Below are 12,089 nucleotides of genomic sequence, written 5' to 3'. Positions count from 1 at the left end.
ATTCTTTTGTGCGTAAGAATTTAGCGTATAGCATCACACTTAATTCATACATGTTGATGGGTGAGAGGGTATAACTACATAATATGCCTCACCGTTTTGGGTGGGGATACCGTAATCCCAATTGTAAGATCGGATACCGTAATAAACTGGTAAAACTAGACAGAAACTATCAAAATATGGAGTTTTTGTTTTAAGTTTTTTTTAATCTGATCGGTTTCTGAGCTATTAACGTTACCAAAACCTTGTTAGTACGGTAAATCATGTTGCACACTCTGAACCGATCTTGCTTGATCATGACTAAATACGAATATTAAACCTTTGTGATACAATCATCTCATTTTTTAAATTCGAGTAATTTGGTATATGATGCATTTGTTCTACTCCAAGTACCTTCTAACCGATTTGAAAATGCTTACCTTAAACTCCACTACTCAACAACTACTAGCGTGGTTGTTTCTCTTTTGACAACCCGTTCAAACAAAAAGAGATGGGAAAAAAAAACCGGCCTACAACCTTTGGGCCGGGCGTGTTGAACCCTTCGGACCCAGGCAGATCTCCCCATCTCCGGGACGGGACCCGGCGCGCACGCGACCCGACGCGACGACGCAAGCAGCAGTGGTGGGTAAGGGTGGACTCGACTCCGGCCGTCGCGATGGCGGCCGCCGGCTGGCCGCTCTCCTCCTCCGTCGCCGACCTCCTCCCCGCCTCCCTCTCGCTCACCCTCCTCCTCGCCTCCCTCGTACACCCTCTCCCCCCCTCTGCCCCCTTCCTCCTCCGCCTCCTCGCGCTACTTATCCCTTCTCCTCGCCCCTCCCGTGCGCAGGTGGTCGTCGTGGTGCTGGGCGCCGCCGCCTTCTTCTTCGAGCACATCCGCAAGATCGGATGCACGCACTCGTAAGCGATTCTGTGATTCTCCCCAATCCTGTCGTTGTTTTTGCTCATGGCGATCTGCGTGCGTGCGGTTGTTTGACTGGTGTGTTGTTTCTGGATCTCGGCCGCCTGCAGGCTGGAGAGGACTGAAGTCTCGGCCGCTTTCTTCGAGGACCCCAACTCGCTCAACAAGGTAAGCGAGGGATTCTGTTTACCCACTTCAAACTGAGTATCCTTTTCCCGCTATTTGTTTCCGGTTGCTCGGACTGTGAATGTTGTGCGCGTTAGGTGTTTGTTCATTTGCTCCTGTAAACTGTGCTAGGTTCGTTGCCCTTCAATTTACGACCCTGCTGAGAAGTACATTTCGTTGATCATCCCCGCTTATAACGAGGAGCACCGGCTTCCTGAGGCTCTCACAGAAACACTCAAGTAAGGCTCTGATATGAGCATTTCCTGTTCCTGTTGCTCCGTTGTTTGGAGTATCTTTGAATGATACAGTGGCTGTGTTGTTCTGGTCATTGCTCTGTTATGTTAATCTCTGTGTTCTTTTGTTTCTCTGGTAGCTACCTGAAACAACGTTCAGCTGTCGAGAAGTCATTTACTTACGAGGTATGTCAGGGCAGAACATGCTAACAGCTTTATTTGACACAGTAATACATCAGGGAAGAAAACGTTAGGCTGATTTTGCAAGCAAAACTAATTAAGCGTAAATGAGAAAGTATGCGTTTCACCATCATGAGATATGTTAGCGAGCTGGTTAATCACTTCGCCACAATGGTGACACCGTGGCAGTCCATTAGTCTTGCAATAGTAACTGTTTCTATTCATATATTCACTTTTTACCTGAGATATATCAATATCTTGTTTGGAATGACATTTAAATCACTGAATTTGTTAGCTAGGAAATGCACAGAGTGGGAGCCAAACACTATTGATCCAATAAAGCATTTACCTAAACTGGTGTGTCAGGTTGCTCGGACCTTAAAGATAGGACTTTGTATCTAGGGTAGTGATGTTTTGTTGATACCGCTTGCTCTTTAGATCAATTGAGACCATAAGCTATGATGCCTTTGCAATGCTTCTGAACATATCAGCCATATCTCTCAATTATATCATGCTCTTTAAACACATATTATGTATAACTCTTATTAACATTTGCACTATTATATACTGCATAACACCATAACCAGATATTTGGCATATTATTATTGCAGAACCTTTTATTCATAAATCCTGCTTAAATTAGCTAACATTGGAAATCGGAGAACTGATTTGCTTTTACTGAATTTCATAAAGGTCTTGATCGTTGATGATGGAAGTACTGATCATACATCAAAAGTTGCCTTCGAGTTTGTAAGGAAACATAAAATTGATAATGTTAGAGTTCTTCTACTTGGGAGAAACCATGGTAAAGGCGAAGCAGTCAGAAAAGTGAGTAAATGTACCAGTCGATCCCCCCCCCCCCCCCCCCCCCCCCCCAACTCCCCTCACTAGTTCAATAAACACACCCACCCTCACCCAAACTAGTTCAATGAAATAAGCACTGCTTAATTCTTTCCCGTCTGTGGAAAAATTGTACAGGGCATGCTCCATTCACGTGGTGAACTGTTACTCATGCTTGATGCTGATGGGGCAACTAAGGTTACTGATTTGGAAAAGCTTGAAGCCCAGGTCTGTCATAAGTTAAATCAAAACATGTTTTATAAAGTTTTGTTATGCATACTTTGATCGTGATTGGTAACATCTTGGAATCATATCGTTCTCCTAGGTTCGCGCATTGGCTAAAAAGGCTGAGTCCAGCCTAGCACCATCTAACAGTCCATCTCAGAGACTATCTGATGCTGAAATTGCTGTTTTTGGTTCACGTGCTCATCTGGAGAAGCAGGCTCTTGCCACAGTAAGTGCCCCCCACCCCAAAACAAAAAACCTTTTCAATCGTGCGTTTTTGTTCTCTTAGATTTTCATGTTGTGTTGTATTTGTGCTTTTCCTGGCGTACTGCAGAGGAAATGGTATCGGAATTTTCTTATGAAAGGTTTCCACCTGGTAGTTTTATTGACAGCTGGTCCTGGGATCAGAGACACACAGGTATGCTTTGCAAACATAAGTCGTACCATTAATTCATGTGGACAGTTTTGCTTTGGTATTGTGCTATGAACTAAATTCCATTTTCTTATTGCTAATTTAGTGTGGTTTCAAGATGTTTACTCGAGCTGCTGCAAGGAAACTTTTTACAAATATCAGATTGAAGAGGTACCTTTGTTGTTATGTTCTCTAAATATTGTCATGCTTCTGTTTATCAAATCCTGTCTTATTTTTGGCGTGTAACCAGGTGGTGTTTTGATGTTGAGCTTGTATACCTATGCAAGCACCTCAGGATCCCAATGGCTGAAGTATCTGTAAACTGGACTGAAATACCTGGATCCAAAGTGCGTATGACAAGCATCCTGCATATGGTATTTGAGCTCCTGCTGATCAAAGTAGGTTATGGACTGAGCATATGGAAAATCTATTCATAGACCATATGCACGGTACGCTGACAATCACCATAGCTTATCATCACTGGACTGTATACCAAGCTTAGTCTCACATGTAAAATTTTTCCAAGATTTTCACCTAGAGAGAATCCATTTGTGGCGCTGAGTATTCCATCATAGATTTCAACAAAGATATAGATCACGTGTATTGTTCCTGCTGATGAAATTCTTTAATCATTTTTTTAGCATTTTACAAAGTTGGGAAGAATCGAAAATTTGACTACCCTTCATGTTTGATGTTTGATTTGACGGATCGTTTTGTTTTTAAAAAATTGGCTTGAAGTACTATGCCTTTTGGATGGTCTGAATGGTGAATAATGGTACCGATCATATAATCACTAAGTATACCATCTATATAGTTAAATCATTAGCTATGTAATAAATGAACAATGGTGTGCTTCACCGTCTCGGAGAAGACTGTCAAGAGGTTTTGTTGTTCGCCATGTAAAGGTTTGCTGAGAATTACAGAATGTGCTCCAGAAGCCATTTTGTGAAAGGACTTGAGCTGATGTTATAGGCTATCAGTTGTATGGCGATGTTGGTACAGATTCGACTGCCTATATACTTCTGACATCACCAATGCGGTTTTTGGTTTTCACTTAGGCTGTGTTTAGATCAGCCCAAAGTTTGGATTTTGGTTGAAATTGGAGATGATGTAACTGAAAAGCTGTGTGTGTATGACAGGTACATGTGATGGAAAAAGTTGGAAGTTGGATCTAAACACAGCCTTAGCTATTTGCTCCATTCCTCTTCAATTCATTAGTATTTGAGTTGCAATAAATTATAGATGACTGAACATTTACACTCTACAGGTCTACCGGACTTTCTGGTAGATTATACTCTCTCAGATTCTTCATATTACAGTACGGTATCATGTATCACCTGAATATCTCAGCTGGCAACAAAAGCATCTTTTCTTTTATCTCTTTAAAATATATTTATAGCTGCCTTATAGTCTGCTATGTACCTGCTCTAAACAGCTTAATACCATACCATTATCATTAAGTATACCATCTAGGAAGTTAAAACATTAATTAATAAAATAAATCTATTACAGATAACTAAAGGTATTATACAAGTCGGAAAGATTAGAGTACAAAGGGTGTGTTCAGTTCACGCCAAAATTGGAAGATCGGTTGAAAATGAAACGATGTGACGGAAAAGTTGGAAGTTTATGTATGTAGGAAAATTTTGATGTGATGGAAAAGTTGGAAGTTTCAAGAAAAATTTTGAAACTAAACTCGGTCTAAATAACAGTTGATGTAAAAGCATACTAATATTTTGCAAAGAAGGCCCCGTTGTTTTCTTATTGAGATGTACAGTAGATTCTACCTTGGTTTCTATTATCATGTTTTTCAAAATATTAAATAGTATGTTTCGTGCAAAAATTTTATATATAAGTTTTTCTAAAATATCTAATAAATTTATTTTCAAGTTTATAATAATAAACATTTAATCAATTATACCCTAATGGCATCCGATACAGGAGTACTATAGTATCCAAGAGACGAGTGGGCTGATTTGCGAAAACGTATTCTGAAAGGTCCGAAAGACCAAAACCGAGCCGCCCTGCCTCGGCGCGCCATGTGTTCGAGCAAATGCCTCCTCCAGTCTCCTCCCCGTCGGCTCCGCGCCTCTCGCCGTCCGCGGCGCGCGCGGCCGAGCAGCATTGCCTCCGCCTCCTCGCGGCCTCCTCGACGCCCACGTCCCTCCTCCAGTCGGTCGCCTTCCTCCTCAAGTCCGGCCTCCACGCCAACTCGCTCGTCCTCACCCGGCTCTTCGCCGCCTCCGCCTCCGCCGCGCCCGCGCTGCTCGATCCCCTCGTCGCCGCCCTCCTCCGCCCCTCCGTCCCGCTCGACGCCTTCCTCGCCAACACCCTCATCCGCGCCCACGCCACCTCCCCGATCCACTCCCTCCGCCTCCGCGCCGCCGCCTTCTTCCCCCTCATGCTCCGCGGCGCCGTCGTTCCCAACAAGTTCACCTTCCCCTTCCTCCTCAAGGCGTGCGCCGCGCTCCCGGGATCCCCGGACGTCGGCCTCCAGGCCCACGCCGCCGCTCTCAAGTTCGGGTTCGCGACGGATCATTACGTCTCCAATACTCTCATACACATGTACTCCTGCTTTGGCGGCGGGTTCCTTGGCGACGCGCGGAATGTGTTTGATAGAATGCCCAAGGAGAGTGCCGTTACCTGGAGTGCGATGATCGGCGGGTATGTGCGTGGGGGGCTGTCGAGTGATGCTGTCGAGCTCTTCAGGGAGATGCAGGCCAATGGGGTACAGGCCGATGAGGTGACAGTGATTGGAGTCCTGGCGGCGGCCACAGATTTGGGTGCACTTGAGCTGGCTCGATGGGTCCGACGCTTTGTGGAGAGAGAGGGGATCGGGAAGTCTGTGACACTGTGCAATGCACTGATCGACACGCTTGCTAAGTGTGGAGATGTGGATGGGGCGGTGGCAGTGTTTGAGGGGATGCAGCAGCGGAGTGTTGTTTCATGGACATCGGTGATTGATGCGCTTGCGATGGAGGGTCGTGGGAAGGAGGCTGTGCGAGTGTTTGAAGAGATGAAGGTTGCAGGTGTTCCACCTGATGATGTTGCCTTCATTGGGGTGCTCACAGCTTGCAGCCATGCTGGTATGGTGGATGAAGGCTGTGGCTACTTTGATGCCATGAAAGTGGAGTATGGCATTGAGCCTAAGATTGAGCACTATGGTTGCATGGTTGACATGTTTGGTCGGGCTGGCATGGTTGAGCGGGCGATGGAATTCGTCCGTACAATGCCTATACAACCGAACCCAGTAATATGGCGATCACTTGTTTCTGCTTGTCGTGCGCATGGCCGCCTTGAGCTAGGTGAAAGCATCACAAGGAGCCTTCTTCATGAGTACCCGGCCCATGAGGCCAACTATATCATGCTCTCGAATGTCTTTGCCCTAACACAGAGATGGAAGGAGAAGTCAGAGATAAGGAGAGAGATGAGCAAGAGAGGAATCAAGAAAGTGCCAGGCTGTAGTATAGTTGAGCTTGATGGAGAGGTCCATGAGTTCATAGCCGGAGATGAGTCTCACCCGCAGTACAAGGATATATACCGGATGGTTGAGGAAATGGCAAGAGAGCTAAGGCGCGTTGGGCACATTGCAGCTACCTCAGAGGTCTTACTTGATCTTGATGAGGAAGATAAGGAGGGTGCACTTCAGTGGCACAGTGAGAAGCTGGCAATTGCATTTGCACTACTGAGAACTCCTCCTGGAACACAGGTCCGAGTGGTTAAGAACCTACGTGTGTGCTCGGATTGTCATGCAGCTATAAAGTGCATTTCACAGGTTTATCGACGGGAGATTGTAGTGCGTGACCGGAGTCGTTTCCATCGCTTCAAGGATGGTTCCTGCTCATGCAAGGATTTCTGGTGATGAAATTGTGTTTTACAAGGTTATTCTGTTTTGGACAAGACGCTAATGAATTTTCCAGGGAGCTCCTGCAAGTCTCACACATCTGCATTGCAACACAAAGGTTTTCCACAGAAAAATGTGATGCTTATTCAAGGACGATGGAATCAGAATTGGAATATAATTCAGGTACTTCTTCTTGTAAACTGAGTCTTCTTGATACATGCTTTTCTTTTTGGATCAGCTGTCAGTATAATTCATAACTTTTATGCAAATGAACCGTATGCACATCCCCAGTTCTTGCATCAAAGGTTGTTCTAAAAGGCCTAGAGAAACACCAACAAAAATCACTGTGATGCTAATCTGTGAGCAGTCCAACATTTTTATACAGTAACACACTCAGAAAGTGTGTTCTGGATTTTGACAGTCTATCTGAATATACGATGCCCACATTTCTGATGCACAAGTCTTCATCTTATTTAGGCTATACACAAGTTTTGTCTTATTTCAAAATATGCATAAGCTTCATACGAAAATTTGGAAATTTCATGATGAGCACAAGTTAATTGCAAAAAACAAATTAGGCCATCTTCAAGTGCAGAGGGTTCCTGCCTCATACTCCCACCGTCCCAAAATATAAGGGATTTTGGGTGGATGTGACATATCCTAGTATGACGAATCCCTTATATTTTGGGATGGATGGAGTACTATTTATTCTGATTGCCGTTTTCATGTTTTTCTAATTTTGATCCATGTTTGCTGACAATAATTCACTTGATTTTGCAGAAAATATCAATTATCAAGGTTGAACTTTTCTTTTGTACATACACCAATAGATTGGATCGATCAATCCTGAGGCATCATTAAATTTTGATCTCTCGACAGTCTGAGGTTATGGATTCTGCCCGCCGCATGCATGAAAATGGGATCTTGATCTATCTGGAGCATAATAAATGACTGGTGTTAGCCCCATGGCTTGAACGATGGTTCCTGCTGCAAAGAATTCCGGTGATGGAACTTTGATTGACCAAGGTTGTGGAAAACCAAGGGGAGTGCTACGACTTTACGACAGACAAGAACGTTATGTTTGGAGGGGTGGAATTTTGAGACTAGATTGGGCACATTTCAGAAGAACACGAACTTTTCTTTTTATTTTTTGCCCTAAACAGGACAGCATGTGAGCTTGGTGGGATAGAGTTCGGTGGTTGCTGGTCGGAAATGAGATGTAAGATCATTTGAAGAACTGAGAGAAGAACATGGTAGAATTGCAGAGAGCCAGTGACAGATAAATGAAGTATTTCACTATTTCGGTTTAACAAAGACAGATGGTAATTGGTGACAAGCTAAAGACAGATAGTGACAAAAGATTGCCATTTGATATATGGTGGTCTATTATTGATGCGTTCAAATCTATATTTTCTGCGGACACAAGTTAACCAGGCTGTCAAAATATTCCATATCTTCCGCCAAGCTCTCCATGGAATGCACAAAGCTGCGGAGTTGATCTATTTCAAGGTCACATTCCATAATCTCTTTGTCGGCGATGGCTCTGACTGCATCGAGGACGCCGTAGCCCTGTCGCTCAGCTTCCTTGAGGACATCGGCCCAGCGAGCCAGCCATTCCATTCTTCTTATGTCAAGTACTGGCACGATCTCGACGGACTCGCCGATATCAACCAAGGCTTGTTGGAGTCTTTCCTCTAGTTCATGGAGTTTCCAGGAATCTGCTCCTTCAGGTAGGGAAACGCCGTCTACCTGAGCGACTGAGTCATAATTATCAAATGACAACACTTCCATGTCGTTAAATGACAACCCCCCCCCCCCCCCTCCTTTTTTAATACGCGAGGAGCATATCTTTGTATTAATAAGGAATAAATATATGTACAAAGCGGACGAAAAAAACAAAGCGAAAGGGACAGGGTACAGGAGGAGAACCAAAAACCAAAAGCCTAATCTTCTACTAAAATTTGCGACCCTTCTCCACTAACATGGGCTACCAAAACAGGGATTGCAGCTCTAGCTAAGCCGCCACAGCTTCGCTTCACCCGTTATAACCCTTGCAACCTCCGCCCAAGTTTTGCTCTTCTGGTTGAAGACATTGTTTTTTTTTTCTTCCAGATTGTCCATGCAACCAACATTGCGATGGTGTTGAAACCTCGGCGATGTTCCTTGACCATCTTCTTACGACAGTCGCACAACCATGAAAATAAAGAGTGTTAATTGAGCGGTAAGCACTCCGAATGCCTGATAGCTCTGAGCGCAACCCACCACAGTAGCCGCGACTCCGGGCATGCGACCAAGAGATGATCAATCATCTCTTCGCATTGATCACAAAGAACACATCGATCCGGGTGCAACAAACCACGGCTCCGGAGGAGGTCCGCTGTCCAGCAACGGTTAAGGGCGACCAACCAAAGGAAGTAGAGACGGCGAGGGGGCGCCAAAGATTGCCAAATTGGCTTGTGCGGGAGATGAGTTCTACCAAAAAAGAGAACACGATAAAGCCGAGCGGGAAGAGTATTCTCCTGATGTCTCCCACCGCTAAGATAGAGTCCGGTTCTTCGGAAAGCTACACTGACCGAAGGCAATCCCAAAGCTTGAAATATTCTAGGATCGCTTGAGTACCCAACACCGAACTGATGTCCTGGATCCATCTTTTGTCAGTCATTGCCTCGGCCACCGTGCGATGATTCCGGAGACAAGTAGGGACGGCTGCATAGACAGCCAGCGCCAGCGACCGAATGGAGGAACACTGCAGCCAGCAATCCTCCCAGAACAACACCGAATTCCCATCTCCCACCAAGCATACGTGGAAATCGATACTAGATTGCGCTTCTTCTGCGAGACCAGAATATTAAGCCCTTGCCACGGCTTTTCCGGTGAAGTTCTCTGCTGCCAGAGCCATCTCGACCTCAGAGCGATTCCCAACCTCTCTAGATCGGGGATCCCCAAACCACCATACTCCTTGGGCGAGCAAACTCGAGCCCAGACGACCCGACAGACGCCGCCGTTTGCAGAAGCTTTGCCAGCCCAAAGAAAGCCGCGGCAGATCTTGTCAATCCCTTTGATAACCCACTTCGGTGCATTGATGGCCATGAGCAGGTAAACGGGAATTGAGCTCAGTACAACGTTCACCATGGTAGCCCGGCCAATAGGTGTCATCAAGTGAGACATCCAAGAAGGCAAACAGCGCGCGATTTTGTCAACCAGCGGCTGCAGGTCTTCCTTCTTCAGGCGGAAGATGGACAAAGGCAACCTAGGTATGTGCAAGGAAAGGAAGCGACGTGACATGGCAACTCATCATGAAGAGTTTGAAGATCCGTCTCATTGCACTGGATTGGAGCGCCGAACATTTAGCAAAATTTGTTCGAAGACCAGACACTTCTCCAAAAATGGCAAGAATTTGCATGGCTGTGCGAATCTCATCCATAGCCGGCCGTATAAATGCGACCACATCATCAGCATAGAGGGATACACAAAAAGGAATCCCTAGCGGCTGCAGCAAACCTTCAACCTCCGCCTTGGAGAAGATGGAACTCAGCACATTCATGGCTAAGATAAAAATCATCGGGGAAATTGGATCTCCCTGACGGACGCCTCGCCGATGCAAAATTGGGCAGCCTGGCTCACCATTGATTAAGACCCTCGAGCTAGTTGTTCGAAACAACATGGCAATCCATGAGCGCCACCGAAGGCCGAAGCCTTTGTGCTCCAAAACTTCCAAAATGAATTGCCATGAAATGGAATCGAAAGCTTGGGCAGTATCAAGCTTCAGCAGCGCCGATGGAGTCCTTCGATCATGCAAGCGTTTAGCTGATTGCCGCGCTAGCATGAAATTGTCCTGGATGCAACGTTTCTTCACAAACGCACTCTGGTTTTTAGCGACCAATGCATCCAACTTGGCGCAAGGCGGCGAGAGAGAACTTTTGTGAAAAGCTTCACAAAGCTATGTACCAGACTTATGGGCCGAAAGTCCTTGAGCTTCCTGGCATCCGACCTCTTAGGCAGTAAGGTGATGAAAGCCTTGTTAACCTTACCAAGGCTGGACCCATCCATTCGATGAAGTTGATTCAAAGCCGCCATAATGTCCTCCTTAATGATGTCCCAACAGCAGTAATAGAACTGACCAGAAAAACCATCCGGCCCCGGGGCGTTGTCACGGGGGCTGTCAGCGATTGCCTTCCACACCTCATCCACAGTGAACGGTTCCTCCAAGTCAGAGAGCTGCTGCCCCCTTGGCTCAAAGTAGTCAAGATCCACCGAAAACTCACGATGACTGACAGAGCCGACTTCAGAGAAGAAATTATGGGCAAGGGCGGCCTTTTCAACTGGGGCTGTGGCGATCTGCGAGTTGTGCTCGATTTGTTGCACAAAATTCTTTCGACGCCGCCAGGCGGAATGCTGATGAAGGAATCGTATGTTGGCATCACCTTCCTGCAACCTAAATGACAACCCTTCCATGTTGTTTGAGGACATTTGGCTACGGCGCCGCTTTGGATTCGGCGAGGCCTCTAGCTGGAGCAACGCTATGAACTCCCCGATGTTCGCCGACTCTTTCTCCAGCGCCTCCACTGCGCCGTTCAGCTTCTTCACTTCCTCGTCACTGGAGAAGAGCGCGATGGCTATGGTGATGACGCGCTGTGCCATGCCTGATAGGGCCTTCCTTTTGAAGGACAAAGCAGTAGCAGGCACAGAACTGCTACTGCTGCCTTCCTCCTGCTGCTGCTGGTGGTCGCAGGCGTTCTGACCAGTGGCTTCGTCGACGTCTGCTTCCCGCTGCTGGAAGCTATGGAGAACCTCCTCACCACGGGAGGCGGCTTCTTTGAGCTTGTCCTGCCACTGGATCAACGCGGCGCTCTTGATGGCGCGCTTCTCTGACGCCTCGATCGTGCTGATCAGCAGCATCTCCAGCCGCTGGAGCTTCTCGGCGGTGGCCGTTTGCTGGTTGAAGTTCTTGAGAATCTTGGACACCGCCCTGTCTGCGACCACGGCGGTCACTGCGGTGGTGATGGAGCGGCGGGAATCGAACCCGTATCTTCTCCTTGGCAAGGAGATGTTTTACCATTGAACTACGCTCGCTACGTCCTATATTTTATAGGGTATATCCGCCTGGGTCGACCGTCTAGGTTGACCGTTTCATTTTCTATTTGAGTTTTCTTTTTATTAATTTAATTGTCTGTCAATCAATTCGGGGCGCAAATTGCATTTTAATGCGTCTCACAATCCGAATAAACGGCCCTTTTTTATTTTGTATCGGGCTACTAAATACTAAACACATTTAAGAAATGAGAGAATTTAGAA

General features: G+C 46.2%; 2 protein-coding genes and 1 non-coding gene across 3 annotated transcripts; 2 read left to right on the top strand and 1 right to left on the bottom strand.

Moving 5' to 3' along the window:
• Nucleotides 1–530: 530 nt before the first annotated feature.
• Nucleotides 531–3,628, top strand: LOC127765517 (uncharacterized). The gene is made up of 11 exons (XM_052290431.1): nt 531–739; nt 824–894; nt 1,006–1,063; nt 1,193–1,299; nt 1,434–1,479; nt 2,167–2,301; nt 2,452–2,541; nt 2,639–2,767; nt 2,873–2,956; nt 3,057–3,121; nt 3,201–3,628. Exons 1-11 carry the CDS (start codon nt 653–655, stop codon nt 3,385–3,387), a joined length of 1,059 nt encoding a protein of 352 aa, XP_052146391.1. The 5' UTR covers nt 531–652; the 3' UTR covers nt 3,388–3,628.
• A 1,327-nt stretch (nt 3,629–4,955) lies between these two features.
• On the top strand, nt 4,956–9,251 carry LOC127765743 (pentatricopeptide repeat-containing protein At4g21065-like). Its single transcript, XM_052290690.1, has 2 exons — nt 4,956–6,977; nt 7,575–9,251. Exon 1 carries the CDS (start codon nt 5,004–5,006, stop codon nt 6,810–6,812), a length of 1,809 nt encoding a protein of 602 aa, XP_052146650.1. The 5' UTR covers nt 4,956–5,003; the 3' UTR covers nt 6,813–6,977; nt 7,575–9,251.
• A 2,535-nt stretch (nt 9,252–11,786) lies between these two features.
• Nucleotides 11,787–11,867, bottom strand: TRNAG-GCC (transfer RNA glycine (anticodon GCC)). The gene has a single exon. It is a non-coding gene; the product is annotated as a tRNA-Gly (tRNA).
• Nucleotides 11,868–12,089: the final 222 nt, after the last annotated feature.

The sequence above is a fragment of the Oryza glaberrima genome, chromosome 3 (genome assembly GCF_000147395.1).
Source record: "Oryza glaberrima chromosome 3, OglaRS2, whole genome shotgun sequence".
NCBI lineage: Eukaryota > Viridiplantae > Streptophyta > Magnoliopsida > Poales > Poaceae > Oryza > Oryza glaberrima.
Note: the sequence above shows the minus strand (reverse complement) of the source record. Positions and strands in the feature narration are given on the sequence as shown.